At 39.3% G+C, this 20,356-nt stretch overlaps 3 protein-coding genes across 3 annotated transcripts; 2 read left to right on the plus strand and 1 right to left on the minus strand.

Annotated features, from left to right (window-relative positions):
* Positions 1 to 458: 458 nt before the first annotated feature.
* LOC137720676 (syntaxin-31) lies at positions 459 to 3,518 on the minus strand. Its single transcript, XM_068459772.1, has 6 exons — positions 3,204 to 3,518; positions 2,254 to 2,504; positions 2,030 to 2,175; positions 1,865 to 1,903; positions 1,041 to 1,238; positions 459 to 913 (listed from the first exon to the last, which is right to left on the minus strand). The coding sequence occupies exons 1-6, from the start codon at positions 3,421 to 3,423 to the stop codon at positions 754 to 756; spliced, it is 1,014 nt and encodes a 337-aa protein (XP_068315873.1). The 5' UTR covers positions 3,424 to 3,518; the 3' UTR covers positions 459 to 753.
* A 1,872-nt stretch (positions 3,519 to 5,390) lies between these two features.
* LOC137719658 (large ribosomal subunit protein uL10) lies at positions 5,391 to 7,722 on the plus strand. The gene is made up of 5 exons (XM_068458694.1): positions 5,391 to 5,784; positions 5,864 to 5,932; positions 6,736 to 6,834; positions 6,919 to 7,311; positions 7,416 to 7,722. Exons 1-5 carry the CDS (start codon positions 5,527 to 5,529, stop codon positions 7,560 to 7,562), a joined length of 966 nt encoding a protein of 321 aa, XP_068314795.1. The 5' UTR covers positions 5,391 to 5,526; the 3' UTR covers positions 7,563 to 7,722.
* A 10,356-nt stretch (positions 7,723 to 18,078) lies between these two features.
* LOC137720687 (nematode resistance protein-like HSPRO2) lies at positions 18,079 to 19,848 on the plus strand. Its single transcript, XM_068459781.1, has one exon. It carries the CDS (start codon positions 18,188 to 18,190, stop codon positions 19,637 to 19,639), a length of 1,452 nt encoding a protein of 483 aa, XP_068315882.1. The 5' UTR covers positions 18,079 to 18,187; the 3' UTR covers positions 19,640 to 19,848.
* The last annotated feature ends 508 nt before the right edge of the window (positions 19,849 to 20,356 follow it).

Consider the following 20,356-nt stretch of genomic DNA (forward strand, 5'->3'; position numbering starts at 1 on the left):
CCAAAAACGCTTCTATGAGCTAGAAACACTTTAGATTTTTCTAACAGACATAACCAGGAAGTGCTTTATTGTCATTTTTGCAATATGTGGGACATGACTTGGACTAAAGCTTGGAACATTATTGAAGGTCCTGCCTTGACTTAGCAGTGTACCGACTACCGAGTAGCAGTATGAACCCATTTGATTGAAGTATAAAAGGTGGGTGGGAGGAGTTAAAGTTCCACTTCCTACTCCAAATTTCCAATGTTTTGGTATAAATGGTTGGTACAATCAATCTTATCGCTTTAACTAAGATACGCAAAATTGTAGCTTTATAGTCACATGCGGAGTTAGGTTGGTGGGCCTTCAAAGAGATTGTCAACTATTTTCGACCGGATGCAAGAAACATACAACCAGTTACAAGACAGATTGTTGATTTAATTTGAAAATATTTACGTTTATCTTGAGCAACAAAAACGAAAAGTAATTAGAGAAATTTTTTATTTCTCATTTTCAAACAAACATGGCAAGCTGTTTCAGTTGATACAGAGATACATAACATTTTGCTCAATGATCTAACCGTATATGCTACAACGAATGGTAATTCTTGTACAAGCAACACTCGAGAATCGAAAAATGGGCATACCGGATGCCCACCAAGTATACAGAACAAAGAACCCTATATGACTTTCAATAATCCAACTTCGTAAAAAATAACCACACGCGGAGTTGAATGACCCTAATAACCCATCAGGAAGGATTCTATTGCCGTATTTAGGCCACAAAGAAGATGAAGACCATCAGGAAAAATATCAAAATGGCAAAGATCTTGATCATAAGCCACCTGTTTGATGATATTCGGGTGAGATTCCTTAGTAAAGCGCTGTGTGCACCCTCAACATTTGACAATGATTCTTCCATGTTGTCGTCAATCCTGCTCACACCAAGAAGACAGATTCAGGACAACATACCATGAACAAGCCTATGAAAAGTGCATCTAGCATTAGTGTTAGCTTCAAACACGACACTATTTGATGGTTCCGTAAGCAAAAAGAGAAAACCTGATAGCGAGTTCCCCTTGATGTGCAACCATGGTAGCCAAATGTGTGAAGATCCCACTCAGTTCGGTAATCGTAGATTCTACATTGTGAAGAGCAACAGCCCGGCTTTGTGTATAATCTTGTTGCTGTGGAACTACCTGCTGTAACATGGACATTTCCATCTGCTGCGATGGAGGATTATCTGCAGCTAACCTTCGTCTGACTTGGCAACGTTTAAAATAAGCAGTTAATTTCCATCAACATGTATCTATAAATAGATCTTCGGAAAACCAAATCAATTTAACACCGTACTTTTGGAACTTAACAAAATCTTCAATATCAGAAATTCAGAACAGAGAAAATTTACTTGCACGACACAACTACTACGAGTCCTATCCTAGTGGCTGCTTTACACGTAATTTATGGATTTTTGTTAATTGAGGAATCATCCAAGTAGACAAAGACCAGATGCTGCCTTCTTAGATGCTATCCGGAAGTAAAGGAGAAAACGTTGCACTTCTAAAAGGAAAGAAGACAGCTGAAACTATAGGTGATAGTCTTTAGTAGCAGATTTGGCAGCCATACGTACATCTACTCTGTAATTATGGAGGACCAGAGAAAAAAGGGAGAAGCTAGATCTATGGCTCCTACAAGTACTTCAGGCATGAAGAAATGATGGAAAAAAAGAAAACTGCAAGGACGTGAGTTTATCATATTTATGGTTGGAAGTATATGAAGTTCATATGCAAGCATGATGCATGTAGCAGTGTTCCAGAGGTATTTGTACGGCAATGACCAAAAGAGATGAATAAGAAATTTCATTTTTTTTTCCGGAGCCAACATACCTCAGTTGGTTGCCAGCTTGAACATCCTTCGATGGCAATCTGGAAAGAGAGAGAGAGAAAGACGGGAAACAATGAATAAATTACCGGCACCAGAACAGTGGAAGGCCTACCATCGGAACATATACAGACTTCAATATTAGTTGATTTTTAATAAGAAATACTCACGGTGATGCTTGAAAATTGCTAGGTGCCCTGGAGGGAGTTGACCAGGGAGCAGGTGCGGTCACAGTTTTTGAAGGATTCCGAAAAGGGTTTTCTCTTGATGCATTTGTGGAAAATATCTGCTTCCTGTTCTCGTGAGCCTTGATGTTCTGAGGGTACAAAAATCATAGAACCGTAAGGAAACAATAAGACATATGGATTGTGTAGTACAAAAAAGACGCACTAACCTCTGTTCTAATGGTTAACACATCTTGAAACTGTTTGGTTGCCCCCATAAGTTTGCTTTTCAAGTCGTCACAAACGGCTGTTGAATGAACAACCTTATCCTGGGAATAGCTTCCATCAGCTATTTCCATGTTCTGAATGGTTTGCAAATCCGTGAGAGCCACATTCAGTGTTGTAATGTCATTCTTCACCAAAGCAGTTAATTCCTGGATTTCCATAGTCGGGTCATCGAACATTGATGACCTCTTCGCCACTGCAGATTAACGCACAGCAAGCACAATTGTTAGGTCGACATAACCTCCCCCAGCCAATAAAGTTCCGAAGTGATTCCAAACCCAATAGCAAAAGAAATTTCACCAATTACAGTACTGAGGTCTCATTTGGGATTGCTTCTAGAGGAAGTGCTTGTACTCATAAGCGCTTCTGCTAGAAGCGCTTCCATTAGAAACTTGTTGAAATTTTTATTAAATATTCAAGGGAAGTGCTTCCTGAATAAGCACCGTTCAGGGGCTTCTCCAGAAAGGGCTTCTATGACCAAGAAGCACTTCTAACCCCTTCCAGAAGCAATCCCAGGCCCTGAGTTTTCTAAGCAAAATTTTCGGCAAGATTATTCTTCAAACGCAGTACAATCAGTTCGAAAACTCAATTAAAAATCTGATCATATGATTCATATCTGATCCTTAATCAGCAATCAATCCCTGAAAGTATTTCAAAGCTCTAAAACCTTAGCTCATACCAAGATCTAAACTTTCCTACAGCTAGTTGGTTTGAAGTTCTTGAACAATACTTAGCTGAATTCTTAACAGTTAAAAGTAAACAAATGCATCAATATCCAACTTAAATATTTAAATTTTGCAACTTTCCTACAATTTCTCGGCAACCAAACAGCTAGGAATGAAGTCATAAATATTTAATAGCGGAAATTAAAAGGAGAGGTGGAAACGGAAAATACACTGGGCGAGCCGTGCGATCTTCTGAGAGGTTTCCTGGATCCCCAACCCGATCCGGGAGGCCTTCTTGTTGAACTCAGATCCAGAAGAGGCGGGTGCGGGAGATTTGGAGGGAGATGGGGAATTCTGAGCTTGATGAACGGCTGCGATTCCTCCGATTTTCTGGAGGGTCTGGGAGAGTGATCGGAACTCGGAGGTCCGATCACGGTACGTGGAGGCCATTGGGAACGACAAGCCTCGGGTGAAAATTGGTTGTGAGAGAGGGAGATATACGTATTGGTCGGTTTGGGGGTGGTTGGATCACCTACGAACCGGAGCTCGGCAGAGATGGCTTCCTGCAAGGGTAGAGTTTGGGGTTGGGTCCCTTGACGTTCTATGGCCAATGAACTTCAGCCATGTCAGCACTCATGCCTATATTTCACTCAAATATTTAATTGAAGAAATTCATTAACAAAAAGGTCATCTCCAATCAACCTGCCCAAAGGACCATATGGCTAAAAATAGCTCAGAATGACATGAAAATTGTCTCCAACCGAGGATAGGCCAAAAAGCTTGTGGGCCCCACCGAACCCAAACCCCCAAATCAGGCCAACGAGCTGGTTATTTCCAACTAGCCCTTCAGTCCAACCCTCTAGTGCCAAAATGTCAAACTTGAGCCAGCCCTTCAACTCCACAATGTCAAACTTGACATTTTGCCCACCCTCCAACTTAGCCTATTTGAATGCCAACGGTTACCTGGCGTCAGCATGACGCTAGCTATTTAACGTCATGCTGTCGTTACGTTATCGTTGGAATTTGAATTTTTTTTTTTGGACGAATTTAAAAAAAATTATAATTTTTTTTCCTATAAATATCTACACCATTCCTATAACATTGAAAGTTGAAGATAAAAAGTGCCATGTAAATAAGAATCATATCTAAAATTTGCACAATTGTGACACTCAAAATCTTATCCGAAAAATTATTAAGATTACATAAAGATAAGAATTCTAGAGAGTTACTCACTTTAGCGACACGTGTCACTTGAAATCTTATTCGAAAAATTACTGAGATTACATAAAGATAAGAAATCTGGAAAGTTACTCACATTAGCAACACGTGTTACTCAAAATCCTATCAAACAAATTATTGAGATTATATAAAGATAAGAAATCTAGAGGCTTATTCATTTGGCGACAAGTGGCACTAAAAATATGTTCGAAAACCTTATTTTAATATGGTAGTTTAATTTAATTAACCATATTAATTTAATTAAAATAATAAATTATGTTTGGCCTATGACCATTTGGTCCCCTTGGTTAGAAATGATTTTTTGTTAAAGGCCTATGTTTGGCCCATGGTCTTTTGGCCCCCTCGGTTGGAGATGGTATAAAATACAGTTTAGCACTGTTCATTAAAATATAATTTCTTGTAGAGCCATAGGACTAAAAGGAGCCATTTAGCCCTCCTTCAGTTGGAGATGGCTGAAGTATTAAGAGATACATCAATATCATCGTATGGAAAGAACAATACTTGGCTACTCAAAGATGAGTAGAAACTCCTACTCAAAACTCTTAGTGTTTTAATCACAGAGCTTTGTGCTTATGATCACAACCGTTCATATTATGAATCACACTGTAAATATCATCTCTGCAAAAAATAAATTAAAACTAAAATCGTAATTTTATGATTTGGGCCTCACGTTGCAACTTATGTTTATGCCAAGGAATTGCAAGTTTAATAATTGTGAGAACCATATCAAACTCAAGAAATACGTATATCGTGCTTGACAATAAAACTCATCATCTCTAACTCTAAACCTAATGTTCAAGTTTGGTTTCAAACCTTTAGTTTTAGAATCAAACTCAAAATTTTCCGACTCACTGTAAAAATCGAACTCAAATTCGCAATTTATTGTAGGGCCTTTTATAGGGTAAAGTTTCAACAAACGTTTTGTCACTTGGGCTGGCCCTATCAGCCAAGTTATTACTTAAACCAAAACGGCCCATCCGGGATCCATCGGATTCCAAGAACAAAACTAAATAACAACCGTCCGATCTAGGTTTACATAACCGCCAAACCCTTTCCACCTCTCCTCTCCTTCCCTCCACCCCACTATATAAGACTCACAGCCAACCATTTTCCACTTCCACCCGCCTCCAAGCTTTCTAGGTTTTCCCAGTACCTCCAAAACCCTAGGCTCTCAGTAAAAAGAGAGGTTAAAGGGACGGCACCGTCGCTGTCCGCCTTGACAGAGCCGCCGCTTCGTCTTGGCCCTCGGTTTTGGTCTTACTCTCTCATCTCCCAAACCCCCAATTTCCACTAATCTTTCAAACACTAATCGCAATGGCCCCCAAACCCTCCAAGGCCGACAAGAAGATCGCCTACGATTCCAAACTCTGCTCCCTCCTCGACGAGTATGGCCAGATCCTCATCGTCGCCGCCGACAACGTCGGCTCCAAGCAGCTCCAGAACATCCGCAAGGGGCTGCGCGGCGACTCCGTCGTTCTGATGGGGAAGAACACAATGATGAAGCGCTCCGTCAGGATCCATGCGGAGAAGACCGGCAACAGTGCCTACCTCAACCTCGTCCCCCTCCTTGTGGTACGTTTCGCCGCGTTTCTGCATGCTGATCTGTTCTTTATACGTTCGTTTTCTGATTTGCGTTGTTTTTGGGTGTTAGGGCAACGTCGGTCTGATTTTCACCAAGGGTGACCTGAAGGAAGTGAGCGAAGAGGTTGCCAAGTACAAGGTAAGCATTATTCGATTTCGGGTTGTTTCGACTTTGTGTTATCAGTTTTTTTGCATTTGAATTGTTGTAAGGATTTATAATGCTGATAAATTTGTACTGGATTTACTGTTTGGAAAATGTGATTAAGTACTGGTTTGTATTGCATTATTTATGAAGTATGCAACGGGAAGTGCTAGTTACTGTAATTTAATGCTTTCCAGGGTTTTAGGCTTTAGACTCCGCATATGTGTTTTCCGGTTCTATGCTTTATCAACAAATTCTGTGTCGATTTTGTTTACGTATGTTTAGGTGTTTTTGTTTTTCTTACAAACTTTTAATGGTTTTGTTGTGGATTTGTGAAGGGGGACATTGATCCGTCCCTAACTTAAAAGTTAACGGAGCAGGTTACTTATGCCTGTAAATTCCGGAAGTTAACGTTGCATATAGATTGCTGTTGGCGTTGATGGTCCTCTCAGCTTTAGTTGGGAGCTCCTCCGTTGACGGTGTTGTCATATCCCATCGCCTTGTGGAGCAGTGTCACTGCCTTTACTATTTGGGCATGGCCATGAGACCTACATTTGTTTGTTTTTTTTTTTTTTGAAAATTATGTTTCTTGAGTATGTCTTTAACAGAAGTTGAGTATGTAGAGTTTTAATATTTTACATGGTTATGTTGAGAATTGCCTTGAAAATATGAAATTGCTCGTGCTTGAGCTAAGTTTGCCTCATGATGAATTTTTGTTAGTTTTTCAATCAAGCCGTTATGTTTATATGTTTCACTACATATATCTAATGTCTAGCTGTATGATGTTTTTAATTGAATAGGTTGGAGCCCCTGCTCGTGTTGGTTTGGTTGCTCCAATTGATGTGGTGGTTCCTCCTGGTAACACTGGTCTTGACCCATCTCAGACCTCTTTCTTCCAGGTGTGTTATAACGGTCGTTCACGGTATACACTGATCACTCTTTTGGGGATTTTGTAGTTCTGACTTGCATGTTTCACATTTCAGGTTCTCAACATCCCCACTAAGATTAACAAGGGAACTGTCGAAATCATTACCCCTGTTGAACTTATCAAGAAGGGAGACAAGGTTGGCTCTTCTGAGGCTGCCCTCCTTGCAAAGCTTGGAATCAGGCCATTCTCATACGGTCTCGTTGTTGAGATGGTGTATGACAATGGTTCCGTCTTCAGCCCAGAGGTGCTTAATCTGACTGAGGATGATCTCATGGAGAAGTTTGCTTCTGGTGTCTCAATGGTCACTTCATTGGCGTTGGCCATCTCATACCCCACCCTTGCAGCTGCACCACACATGTTCCTCAACGCCTACAAGAACGTGTTGGCAGTATGTATTGCCACCGAATATTCCTTCCCACAAGCAGAGAAAGTCAAGGAGTTCCTCAAGGTACTGTGCTATTTTTCAACTGTTAGTGTCCATCTATTCTTCGTCATTGCTCTTTTCAGTTAATTCTTATTGGCAAGTGATTTAATTGTGGGTTAACAATGCAGGACCCGAGCAAGTTTGCCGTTGCTGCAGCCCCCGTTGCTGCTGCTGCTTCAGGAGGTGCTCCAGCAGCTGCTAAGGAGGAAGAGAAGAAGCCCGAGCCGGAAGAGGAATCCGACGAGGAAATGGGTTTCAGTTTGTTTGATGATTAAGTAACTATGGTTCATAGTTGAACTAGAGGATATTGAAATTTACGTTTGCGTTGTTTAGGTAATTGCGGGCACTATCTTGTTTTGTTTTTTTTCATCGGATATAATTTCATGGCATTAATGTGTTGGATATTTTGTTTAATATAATGTTTTTTTTAGTTTATGTTAATCGTGTTTAGTGCTTTGCGGAAAATCATTTGGTAATGCGTCTTTCATTTGCCTATGTTGCTAGAATCGCTTTTGGATTTACTTCTTGAGCCGTACTGGGCCCGCTATGTGTGTCAAATTTGTTGGGCCTTAGTTTTGTAAAATTGTTGATATAATACATTGGCAATGGGCTTGATCTTGAGGAACATGGATTCATGTCTTAAGATTAAGTTAATACTTTACAAGCACATGAAGCAGTTTAAGATTAAATGTCGTCCGTAGATGCTGTATAAAAAATGCGATTTAATGCCGGTTATTTACTTCAAAAAAAAAATATGTTGAGTTAGGATGAAAATGACAAAAATACCCTTAATTTAATAACAATAATCTAAAATGATTTGACAAAAATTGATGATATTTTTGTCATTCGATTCTTATTTACTGGAGATTTTTTTACGAATTGACCAAAATAATTAATGACGGATAGACATAGGGACTAAGTCCTATTGATTTTAAATCTTATGAACTAAGGTAAGGAGTTATGCTAATCTTATGAATCAATTTGACTGATATTGGTATGTATTAGGTATTAATAGGGGTCTTTTGGCAGTACATGCATGGGTGATACGATTAGTGCGGGACTCTTTTATGGGCTAACTTGATTAAAACAAGGTACGCATGGAGATTTGGTTTCCTAAACCGATGCTTTCTGTTGCACAATTTCATCTAAATTGTTAGCGTAGAATTGGTCACATATGACACATCAATTTAATAAAAGTGAGGCTTTTTAGCTAAAATGGTCCTGAAGATTTGTATAACACATCACTTTGGTTTCTGAGATTGTTCACCATTTAGTCATTATGTGCAAAATTGTGTTAAATAAAGATCAAAATGACAAATATATTCTCAATTTAATAAATAATGGGCCAAAATGATTTGACAAAAATTAAGGGAATTTTGGTCATTTTATTCTTATTTAATGGACTTTTTTCACGAAATGATCAAAATAATTGATGATGGACAATCTCAAAGATCAAAGTGAGGAGATGTAAATTGCAAAGGCCATTTTGACTAAAAAGCCTAAAAGTGCCATGGCTTTAGACCCAGAGAGTGCGATTTGAGAAACTGAAACAAACATAACCCATTCTTTGAAGTCCTTCTATCCTTATATGACCAAACTCTTGTACACGTTCATCTTAAATTGTTTGCAAAGTTAACTAAGCCCTTATTTGAGTTTCTGATATCGATATCGAGTAGAATACTCTCCTAGTCAACTGGCTGAACCGACATTTACACCGCTCGAATATCATTAGAACTTAGAATTCCATGCTGAAGAGATGCAGAGCTCACCAAGAACATAATCTGATAAGCTAACGCGAAGTAGGGTTAGCTGCTGCTTTCATGCCTCAAATCTTTGGCAATATTAGGCCCCCCCCTGGTCCCTTCAGTCCCAAACTAAACAACATTTCCAGCATTTTTTATGACCTTTTGACTTGCAAAAGACAGGCAAACGATGGCCATCCCCTCACGTAATGTCTATCCACATAAACCCCGAACAGGGCAAGCACGCTGGTCTTTATTTTCTTAAACTAATCTTTAAATAATTGAATTTAAACCCTCTTAGTCTCAATTACATTATTAATTAATATACTTTTCGGATTAATTGAGGCGGGGTAGGTTGATTAAGGTTAGCTCTTGAGTCATGAGTCATGACGCATGAACAACCAACGAAATATGGACGCAAAAAGAATCTTGATCTTAATTAATACGAGGTTTTTTATCTAGATTTGGAAATGGTGGATTAATTATGTTGGTGTTTAATGTGCTAATCATGTATGAGTTTGAGTTTTGTAGAATAGGTTGTAAACCAAATGACGTGGCGGTTGATGGTTGTCATTTTTAACGAATTTAACTAACAACCGCCACATCATGTGGTCTACAAATATAGTCTAAGAAGATGGTGTCTCTAGCACCACCCTTCAGATAATAGTGTTGATGTCATGATAGAAAAGATTTCGTGAATCTCATCTTAATAATTTGATGTTTTTTATTGTAACAGTCATGTAATATTATCAGTTTATTCACGTTATATCATATGAGTTCCATAATTACCAATCTGATATATCGATGACACCTTAACTATTATCGATTGATTTTGAAGAATTTTTCTTTTGTTATTCACTCATAATATAAGTCATAATATTTGAATTAATAATACTATGTAACGGTGTGATCGTCCAATTAGAAAACTTACTCACAATGATGCCGAAAGAGAGAGAAAATCGGCTACAATGGCATATAGTTGAATGGAGGTCAAATTTTTTCCTTCTGAGTTGATTTGTAACGGTGCTATTTTGTGGGTATAATTCTAAGTCGCACAACGTGGACGTGGACTTGGGCAAAAGTGATGGCTAGAAAATTCTCCAACGTAATTAGGGCTGGAAAAAAATCCCAAAAATCCCAAACCAAACCGAAAAAATCCCGATCCCAAACCAAAAAAATCCCAAACCAAAATTCCCGAAAATTTCGGTATGTCATCCCGAACCAAACCGAAATTTTCGGTATGGGATTCGGGATTACATCTCCATTTTTTCGGTATTCCCATACCGAATAGAAATAAATATTATATATATATATATTATTTTTTAATTGAGGTGTTTGCAAAGGGTGTGGAGAAAGATCATATCATTCTTCTAGCTGCAAGGTCATCCAGAACTGAAAACCAGGATGCCATTGATGCTGCTATGGTTGGAATGCTTGCCGACCCAAAGGAGGTATAAATCATTTCCAACTTTTCTTGTATGCCCTATAATTGATTCTTCATTAATTCTGGGACGGAATTTTCAATGGATATGCTCATCTTAATGAATTCATTTATACGCAGGCCCGAGCTGGTATTAGAGAGGTGCACTTCATACTCACAGACTAATGAATTGATTTCTGTAATTAGATTTTGGACCTCTGCCTCTGCAAAGAAGATTTCAAGAAGAAGGCTTTTACCATTATTGACAAATATGCTGAACGTGGGCTTCGGTCATTGGCTGTTGCTAGACAGGTTTTATACTCAACCTTGACGTTTTTAGCATCTCTTGCACTTTTTTCAGTTTTATAAGAAGTAGAGCACCGGCTTATAATTGTGATTGGTATATGTTTACAGGAAGTGCCGGCGAAAACAAAAGAAGGTTCTGGTGGTCCATGGCAGTTCGTTGGATTGTTGCCTCTTTTCGACCCTCCAAGACATGATAGTGCAGAAACCATCCGCCAGGCTCTTAACCTTGGTGTAAATGTTAAGATGATTACTGGTAAATCGGTTAATATTCAACCTACTTTAATGGGTAGTGGGTAGATTGAAGCTTAATTTTAGCCTAAAAATATAATATGTCAAATTTTAGCCCAAAAACATAATATGTCAAATTTTAGTCCAAAAGCCCAAAAACATTTCGGGATTCCCGATTTGTCCCGAAATCCCGAAATTATTTCGGGATTCCCGAAAATTGGGATTCCCGAAAATTTGGTTTGGGATTGGTATTGAATTTGGGATTCCCAAAAATTTCGGTTTGGGAATCGGGACAAGGGTTTCGGTATGGAATCCCATACCGAACCACCCCTAAACGTAATCCCTATCTTTAACGTTGGTACTCTAATCCCCCGTTTAAGATCACAACACGTACAGGTGCCATCTGCTCAGTTAAATACCTTAAGAGAGAATCTAAGAATATTAAATGCTCAATACCTCGCTAAAATTTTGACATGTTTCAATCGTTCACACGTATTTTTGGTAATTTTTTTTAGAAATTAGATGTATTTTAAGTTCAATGACTAATGTGTATCTTCTTATCTTAGTACAACATGATGAGAACAACTAACAGTAACATTTTCTAGATAGTCTTACAAAGATTCCGATTCAATCGGACCTGGATTGTCTGCCGTTCCCATCTCATACCCTTCCCATCCTTTCCTATTTCTGTGATCAAGGTTAAACCACGTTAACATTTTATATTGATTTTTTTATAGAAATAATAAGACAAAAAACAATAGGAATATAAAATATTGACGTGATTTAACCGTGACCACAGAAATAAAAAGAGATGGAAAGGGTGCAAGATGACGATGGCAGACAATCCAGGTCCGATTCAATCATATCGAAGAAGTGGATAAAGTTGGGGCCAATCCTTAGCATCCGGTGCCTCATATGCCAATAAAGCCCCCATTTTCTGCCTCAAAACATGCTTCCTTGCTAGGAAACCACTCCTAGCCCACAATCGACTATCCTCCCAAGGTCAAATAAAGCAGCAACAACAAAATTATCTACCAAAAGTATTAAAAAATAAGTAAATTACAATTTGGTCAGTATATCATTAGCTCCCGATAAATATGGTTACATGCACTCACGATTGCAACTATCTACTCAATTCGTGTGCTCTTGTTTATCCCATCATTCACTGTTGGAAATTCATCCATATAAAAAACAGGCCGACTCTCTTAAATCGATCAAATCGCATCAATTCGACCCGTCTATTTATACTTTACGTCTAACACATATTTTACTGAAGAAACGTATTTGAACTCGAATGCATAGCATTAATTCTAAATAATGCGAACACGCTTGCGTCTGCAGATACATTTTCGTATGTTGAATGCAAATACAAGAACCGATTTTTACATACATGCACGAGAACTCACAGCTAAGCCAACCAACCAATACCATCCCAACCGTCACCTGTGACCACACAGCACCACTATTACTCCTGTACGCGCAACATGGCTGCAACCACCAGTGGCCCGTTAGGCACCGCCGCACATCAGTGATGATCTCACGTCTCCCATGCACATGTGAAGCGGGTAGCTCACGTGACCGTCACGCCACTTGTCGGGAGGTGGGTGCATGTCTCACATGGTTAAGAACTAAAGGTTAACCCCGCCTGCCCCCGATTTGGTTGGCGATCAGAAAAGCGTCGCCGAGTTGGAAAGTCTCGCACTGGTGGGCCCAGTGGATGGCGGACACGTGGCTGATTTGAAGGCGGTAAACGCGGGGTGTTTTGGTCAAACCGAAATCCAAAGTCCAAGTGTTTGGGGGATTGGATTGGATTCGGGAAAGGAGTGGGAACGAGACAAAGAGTCGAAGTTAAAGAGAAAGAGAGAGTTATGAGTTATCCAAACAGTCCCCAACGGGAGGATGGAGGTGCAGTGCAGGATGCAGGCAATGCATGCCCATAATTTGAATTGAAGAATGCAATGCCACTTGGTTTATTTGGGATCAAATAATACTATCCACTATTTGTATGAGTCATCTGGATTGGATATGGATGTGTAAATGCAATGTAAAGTCCGCCAATTTGGTTTCTTTTATTATATTTTTACTTTTTCCCTTTGCCTTTTCCAATTCTTTCTTACTTACCAAATGTGAAACGTACAATGTTGGAAACGACGAATGTTTCAAATGTTGTATTTTAATATGTTTTGTTCTACTTTTCTGATAAATAATATGAGAACAATGCAAAAGAAACACATTTTTTTAGGGTAAACGTTGGAATCCTTTGAGTGTAATGCAAAACAGGCAAACGCCCAAATCCCTCGTTCAAACCCTCGATTTAGGTTTGTTTTTCCTTTCTGAAAATAGAGAGGAAAGAACATGAAATTTCATTCAATATTGAAATTGATAAATTAAGAGCTGATAAATTATAAAAAAACTGTTGCAGATATTAGTTCAGAGAGAGTTCGGATTGTCATAAATAAGGTTGCATGAGATCATGTCACATCCCGGCCTGGACCCCTACCACATCCTGGGCTCGATTCCACCGTAGCATGATATTGTCCGTTTTGAGCTCCGATCATGCCCTCACGGTTTTGTTTCCCGGCCTGGACCCCTACTACATCCTGGGCTCGACTCCACCGTAGCATGATATTGTCCGTTTTGGGCTCCGATCATGCCCTCACGGTTTTGTTTCCGGAAACTTAGATGAGAACTTCCCAATGGGTCACTTATTATGGGATTGCTCTCGTGCGAACTTTTGTTTCCGGGAACTCAGATGAGAACTTCCCAATGGGTCACCCATCATGGGATTGGTCTCGTGCGAACTCGCTTAACTTCGGAGTTCCAATGGAACCCGAAGCCAGTAAGTCCCCAAAATGCCTTGTGATAGGTAGAGATGAGAATATACATATAAGGCTTACAAGATTCACTCCCCTGAGCGATGTGGGATGTAACAATCCACCCCCCTTAGGGACCCGACGTTCTCGTCGGCACACTTCTGGCCAGGGATTGGCTTTAATACCAAATTGTCACATCCTGGCCCAGGGCCATATCACATCCTGAGCTCGACTCCACCGTAGCACGATATTGTCCGCTTTGGGCCCCGACCACGCCTTCACGGTTTTGTTTCTGGAAACTCACGAGCAACCTCCCAGTGGGTCACTCATCCTGGGATTGCTCCAGCCCAAACTAGCTTAACGTCGGAGTTCCAATGGAACCCGAAGCCAGTGAATCCTCAAAAGGCCTCGTGCTAGGTAGAGATGAGAATATACATATAAAGCTTATATGATCTATTCCCTTGTACGATGTGGGATGTAACAGATCATATTTGAGTTAGGTGTTTATGTGTCCACATTTCGTAGTATGACAAAAATATAGTTTTCTAATTCTACACCAAGAAACAAACTGCGACTGCATGAAATGTCTCATTTCATATGTATTCCATAAAAAATATCAATCGTGATATGCTACATAATTTTGATCAAACCTCTCTATTTTTTGTTTCTAACCCAACACATTTTATGCTTAATTTTTTTGCTCTCGTTGTTCCTTTTCTTTTAAAACTTCAGCTCACATTTGTATGAGATCACATTTTGCGCGTTATGCGTTCGCATTTCGTGTATGATGAAAAATTAATTCTAAAATTCCACACCAAACAACAAACTGCAATTGCATGAAATATCTCATCTTGTTTGTCTTTTTTTTGTTATGTATTCCACAAAGAACATCAAAATCTTGATATGCTACAAACTTTGATTAGAGTAACAACAAACTTCTCTATTTTGTTTCTCAATAAACTTAATTATAACTTAACAAATAATCCTCTAAAAAATTCGGATATTCGTGTTGCCCTCATAACTTTTTTTGGACATTAGCATCGAGTAACAAATAATTATAACTCTTTTTTGGACGTTAACAAATAATTATAACTTATTTGGGACATTAGCATCGAGTAATTACAAAAGAAACCAAACCCCTAATCAAGTTGCCTTATTTAATCACCTTAATATGGCAATATCGATGGCCGATGGGACTAAATATTGGTTCCAATGGCTAACGAAGGCAAAACACTTCCAAACTATGCAATCCTATCCAAAGTGCTTTTCCGAACACAGTTGGCGTTTACTTGCTTTCTTTAATTCTATGTGAGTAGGCGGACTAAACAGGCCGTGGTATAAAATTAGCCGGAGTCGGCTGCAGTTGTTTTCCTTCTCCCTTCCTAAATGTCTGGACAGACTTTGTGTCCCTCCTCTTAATTCTATCCAAACTTAACCGATAATTAATGGCGGATTCAGAATTCGAACATTTGAGGTTTTAATATTAAATGTTTAAGCTTTCAAGATAAAAAATAGAGTGCAAAGCATTTCAAAAAAAAATTTAATTTATTCATTGAGTCATTTCTTCGATCACTTAGTTGGCTTGTTGTTTTTAGTCAAACCATGTTGCATACATGTCAACAAATATCGATATATGTCGAAGCGTTTTGATGAGTGATATTGAGCATTTATTGAGTGTTGTCAACGCAACTTGTCGAGATATGTCTATCAGTTATTATATTAAACACTTAATAAATACAAAAATAATCTTTATCAAACATTCAAAGAATTCTTGAAAAACCTTCGCATGTATATTTTTTACATTCTGAGTAATCCTAAAACCCTTTGGTTCCCTTGTACGTCCGCCCTGCCAGATTCGGAATTCTAGCCACATAAACTCATGTCACCTTCGGAATTCTGGCCACATAAACTCATGTCACCTTCTTCAGATTTTTTTACTAATTGGAAACGTCAACAAACAATTTCTTGTATTATAAAATGTTGATGACAACCAATTTTTGTGAAGGGACAGCCCACGAATCATCCAAAGAAGGAACTCGAATAAATTAATGGTCTTCTTTAAAAGTCGGCTACAACTATTGACAACAAAAAAAGATAAAAAAAAAAAAAAAAAAAAAAACATTGTATTTGATTCGACTTATCTAAAACCATGCAAACTTGTTTTCTCTGTTGAGAACCTTATGTTAATCCCCCTATCATCGTGAAACTTAGGAGAGACTATCAATGTGTTCAAAACAAACGGTACGTGACATGTTAATATATAAATGAAGAATAATTGTATTTTCAAGTATCTCTTTTTTCGTATAATGACATAATATACCGCATCATGTTTTTAACACACTAAAAGATTTCTCAAAAGCTAAAAGGATAAAAATCTTAAACAATGATCTAATCAACAGACGACCATTCGATACAGTATAATTTGTAATAACAAAAATGGATTGCAAGACATATCCACAAAAAGAAACATTAAACTATCTTTCGAACTTTAGCTTAACCTTATCAAATAAAAGTGTAAATATTTGATCTTTTTAGATATACATTTAACCGAGTGTATTTTTGTCCACCATCCTCAAATAATGGTAGTGTTCACCATCATATTCAATACAATAGATGAGTTTAAATTAAAAATTTTTGTCGATTCATTACACAAATCTCAAATTTAAACTTATCTAACGGTGATAAATAAGGTAATGAGCATCATTACCACTTGAAATTAGTCCGCTAAATTGTTCCCCATTCACCCAAGTATCAATAACAAAGAAAATTAAACCACGAGCTGGTGGCCCAGTGGTAAATAGCAGATTGAGAAGCTTCCTTCAAACTAAAAACTGAAGGTCTTAAGTTCGAAACTCGCTACTGGTGTGGAAGCCAGACTTGTGGCTAGGGAGGCTAAAATGCATCTGTGAGTTTTTCCAGCTCTCAAAAAGAGTGGATAACCATGACTTGCCACCAGATATCCGCCTTTTAAAATAAAAAAATGACAAAAAAAAATTACATATAACTGTAAATCAGGATTTGGATCCTCTTCTAAGCTTAGGAGGCTGAGCCTCCTGAGTAAAGTACCGTTAGATTTTGATTTAACGGCTACAAATAGGGAGATCCTCTAAAAGTTATAATAATTGTAACGTTGGAGGCTCAGCCTCCTAAGCTCATGAGAGGATCCAAATTCCATAAATAAATACGTAATTATTATTACCTAATAAGGTAATTTAAAAAGCTGTCATTAAAATTAGTAAGTCGGGTGTATAGGTGGAGACAGAAGGAAAACGTGTTGTTTCCAAAGAAGAATAGTTCAGCAGATTGTAGATGGATCATGGACGTCGCTTAACGTTGACCAATGTCAAACGTTCGACAATTCCATTTCAAACATACATACGCAGTTTCCTTCCTCCTCTTCTTATTCTTCATTATTTCTGATTTTTATTTATTTTTCTCCATTTTTTGAGAAATTTTTCGTGCATTGTAAACACAAACATATTATGTTACTATTACACATATAATAATACACATATCACCAAATTAATGTGTCTAATTTTAAGAATGTATTAAAAAAAAATGTCTTTAAATAAAACAATGACGGCTTGTTTGGGAAATGTATGTTGATGATTGAAAGCGTTTTTTAGAGAAACTAATTTTGAGTTCTAAAAGCGTTTGAAGTGGTCTTGCAAAAAGCACAGTTATGTTGCTTCTTGAATGAAATACTTTAAGTGCTTTTTCAAAATTAACTTGTATTTTTATTAAAAATTGATTTCAAAAATATTTTCTTTAAAAATACTTTCAATTATTTAAAAGCAATCTCCAAACAATTCCTAACATGATGGCTTTAGAATACAATTGTTTATTTATGTACACGGATATAATAGGAAATTGATCTTCTCCGGATCCCTTCCACCAAATCAGGGGATCCGAATCCTTAAAATTTGATCCAACGGCTAAAAACAAGGACCATCTTAAAAAGTTATAATAACTTTAGCTGTTAGATTAAATTTTAAGGGTCCGAATCTCCTGATTTAATGAATTTGGTGGAAGGGATCCGGAGAGAGGATCCCTTTCCGATATATTACACTAAGAAAATGAATGAATAAATATTATAAATTGGAAAACCAGACGGTGATATGGATAAGCTTCAAGTGTCCAAAAAAACAAAAATATTAAAATTCATTTAATTTTCAAAAACGACTTTCAAATTCGTCATTCTTCATGCCCACCCACCGCCCCGAAATTCCACACGCCTTTTCTTCTCTCCAATTCCCGCTGCCCTATAAATACCCCCTCGCTCTTTTCTTCTTGGTTTCAAACACAACTCAAATCCTAAATCCAAAAGTTCTCAAAAAAAAAGGAATAAAAAAAACGTTTTCAAAATTCATTTCTCTTCTCGCAAGTCTCAAATGGTCGATTTAGATTGGAAAGCAAAGATGGTCTCCTCCAACATACCCAACAAATCCTCCAAACTCTCCACCAAGCTCCACGTTTCGGTTCCCGGTTCGTTTCGCTCCGCCGCCCAAGTTCAGACCGATATTTGCGCCGCCTCCGAAATGTCCTGCTCCACCTACGAGCACTACCTCCGCCTCCCGGAGCTCCGAGAGTTCTGGAGCTCCCACGACTTCCCATCGTGGAAAAACGAGTCCATTCTCAAGCCGGCTCTCCAAGCTCTCGAAATCTCGTTCCGGTTCGTCTCGACCGTTTTGTCCGACCCTAGACCGTACTCAAACCGGCGCGAGTGGAAGCGCCGGCTTGAGTCGCTCATTACCAGCCAGATACAGCTCATCGCGATGTTGATCGAGGACGACGAGGAGGACAGCGAGACGCGCGGATTGGCGCCGATCGTCGATCTCAGCACGTCGAACGGGGAGCTGGCCCGCGACGGGAGCATGGCGGAGGTGTGGAGTTCTGGGGAGCACACGGTGGTCAGCCGCACCAGCGAGGCCAGCTTGCTACCTCGGCTCGCCATGTGGCAGAAATCGGAAGGGATGGCGCAGAAGATCTTGTACTCGATCGAGTGCGAGATGAGTAACTGTCCGTACTCGTTGGGTCTGGGAGAGCCGAACCTCGCCGGGAAGCCGAACCTGGATTACGACGCTGTTTGCAAGCCGAGCGAGCTGCATTCGCTGAGGAAGAGCCCGTACGATGCCCACGTCGACAACTACGAAAACCAGACGGTGTACGCCACGCACCAGGTCCTCGAGTCGTGGGTCCACGTTTGCCGGGAGCTTCTCATGCGCGTGGTAAGCCGCATCGACTCTCGAGACCTGGAAAAGGCCGCGAGCGACTGTTACGTGATCGAACGGATATGGAAGCTCCTCGCAGAGATAGAGGATCTTCACCTTCTGATGGACCCAGCCGATTTTCTGAGGCTGAAGAACCAGCTGCGGATCAAGACGGTGGACGATACGGAGTCATTTTGCTTCAGATCGAAGGCGCTCGTGGAGGTGACGAAGCTCTGCAAGGAGCTGAGGCATAAGGTGCCGTCCATACTGGGTGTTGAGGTGGACCCCAAGGGCGGGCCCAGGATTCAGGAGGCGGCGATGAGGCTGTACTCGGAGAAGAAAGCCGAGTCAGACTCGGAATCCGTCTCGGATAAGATCCACTTGCTGCAGGCGCTGCAGGCGATTGAGTCGGCGTTGAAGCGATTCTACTACGCGTACAAGCAGGTGCTGGTGGTGTTGATGGGAAGCTTGGAGGCGAAGGGGAACCAAGTCGTGGTGAGTCCAGAGGCGTGTGACTCGCTGAGTCGGATATTTCTGGAGCCGACCTATTTTCCGAGCTTGGACGCGGCGAAGACGTTTTTGGGGGATAGTTTGAATCACGGGTTACACGGCGGACACAGGCGGAAACAGTGAGAGATCGACCCGTTGACTGATTTGGGCGTTGGAGATTGACTCGGTCTGCTACCTCGTGTTGGACCGACACTTGTAAACTCCTGAAATGCGAATATTCTTTTTACTGCTTTTCCCCATCCTGGGATTTTTGTTATTTCTAGTTTTGTTTCTGGCTCATCAAATCTTGTAAAATATTACCAATTCTTATAAAATATTTCATTTGTTATTTATCGAAGCCAATGCTATGAGCCCGGGAGAACAATGCATGGTTGTTTGATGGTGATTCTTGTAGCTTGTAGTCTGCCTCTGTTCAGGGAGCGAATCGCATCGTTTTACTTAACTAAGATAACGCATTGTTCCAATCAACTAAAATCATACTTTTGTTCATGATTTTTACGTTCGAGTTTCATCCATAACTCAAACGTAGAATGAAAACAAATGAAAACTAACTGAATAATAAAAAGGGAATTATAATATTAATTATGGACTCGTGAACAAAAACTAAATGAAGACTAATTGAATAATAAAGAAGGAATTATAATATTAATTATGGGCTCTCATGCACAAAAACTAGGGCACAACTACTGTTTTAAATGTTGATATGCAAATTTATGAAAATATTGATGATATATCAATATCAGTTGTCTACAACGTAAGGTATGAAAATTTGCAACGGAGTAGGTATATCAGCTCATTTAGACTTAATTGAAATTTGATGGTGATTCATGTAGCTCATAC

The sequence above is a fragment of the Pyrus communis genome, chromosome 16 (assembly GCF_963583255.1).
Source record: "Pyrus communis chromosome 16, drPyrComm1.1, whole genome shotgun sequence".
Lineage (NCBI taxonomy): Eukaryota > Viridiplantae > Streptophyta > Magnoliopsida > Rosales > Rosaceae > Pyrus > Pyrus communis.

Bases quoted from the DNA above. Each gene is read 5' to 3' on its own strand.
- LOC137719658 (XM_068458694.1), top strand. From the start codon at position 5,527: ATGGCCCCCAAACCCTCCAAGGCCGACAAGAAGATCGCCTACGATTCC. The intron at 5,785-5,863 runs GTACGTTTCGCC...TTTGGGTGTTAG, and splicing joins ACCTCGTCCCCCTCCTTGTG to GGCAACGTCGGTCTGATTTT. The intron at 7,312-7,415 runs GTACTGTGCTAT...TTAACAATGCAG, and splicing joins AAGTCAAGGAGTTCCTCAAG to GACCCGAGCAAGTTTGCCGT.
- LOC137720687 (XM_068459781.1), top strand. From the start codon at position 18,188: ATGGTCGATTTAGATTGGAAAGCAAAGATGGTCTCCTCCAACATACCC.
- LOC137720676 (XM_068459772.1), bottom strand. From the start codon at position 3,423: ATGGCCTCCACGTACCGTGATCGGACCTCCGAGTTCCGATCACTCTCC. The intron at 2,176-2,253 runs GTTAGTGCGTCT...TTGTACCCTCAG, and splicing joins TGTTAACCATTAGAACAGAG to AACATCAAGGCTCACGAGAA. The intron at 1,239-1,864 runs GTATGTTGGCTC...TTGCCAAGTCAG, and splicing joins CAAGCTGGCAACCAACTGAG to ACGAAGGTTAGCTGCAGATA.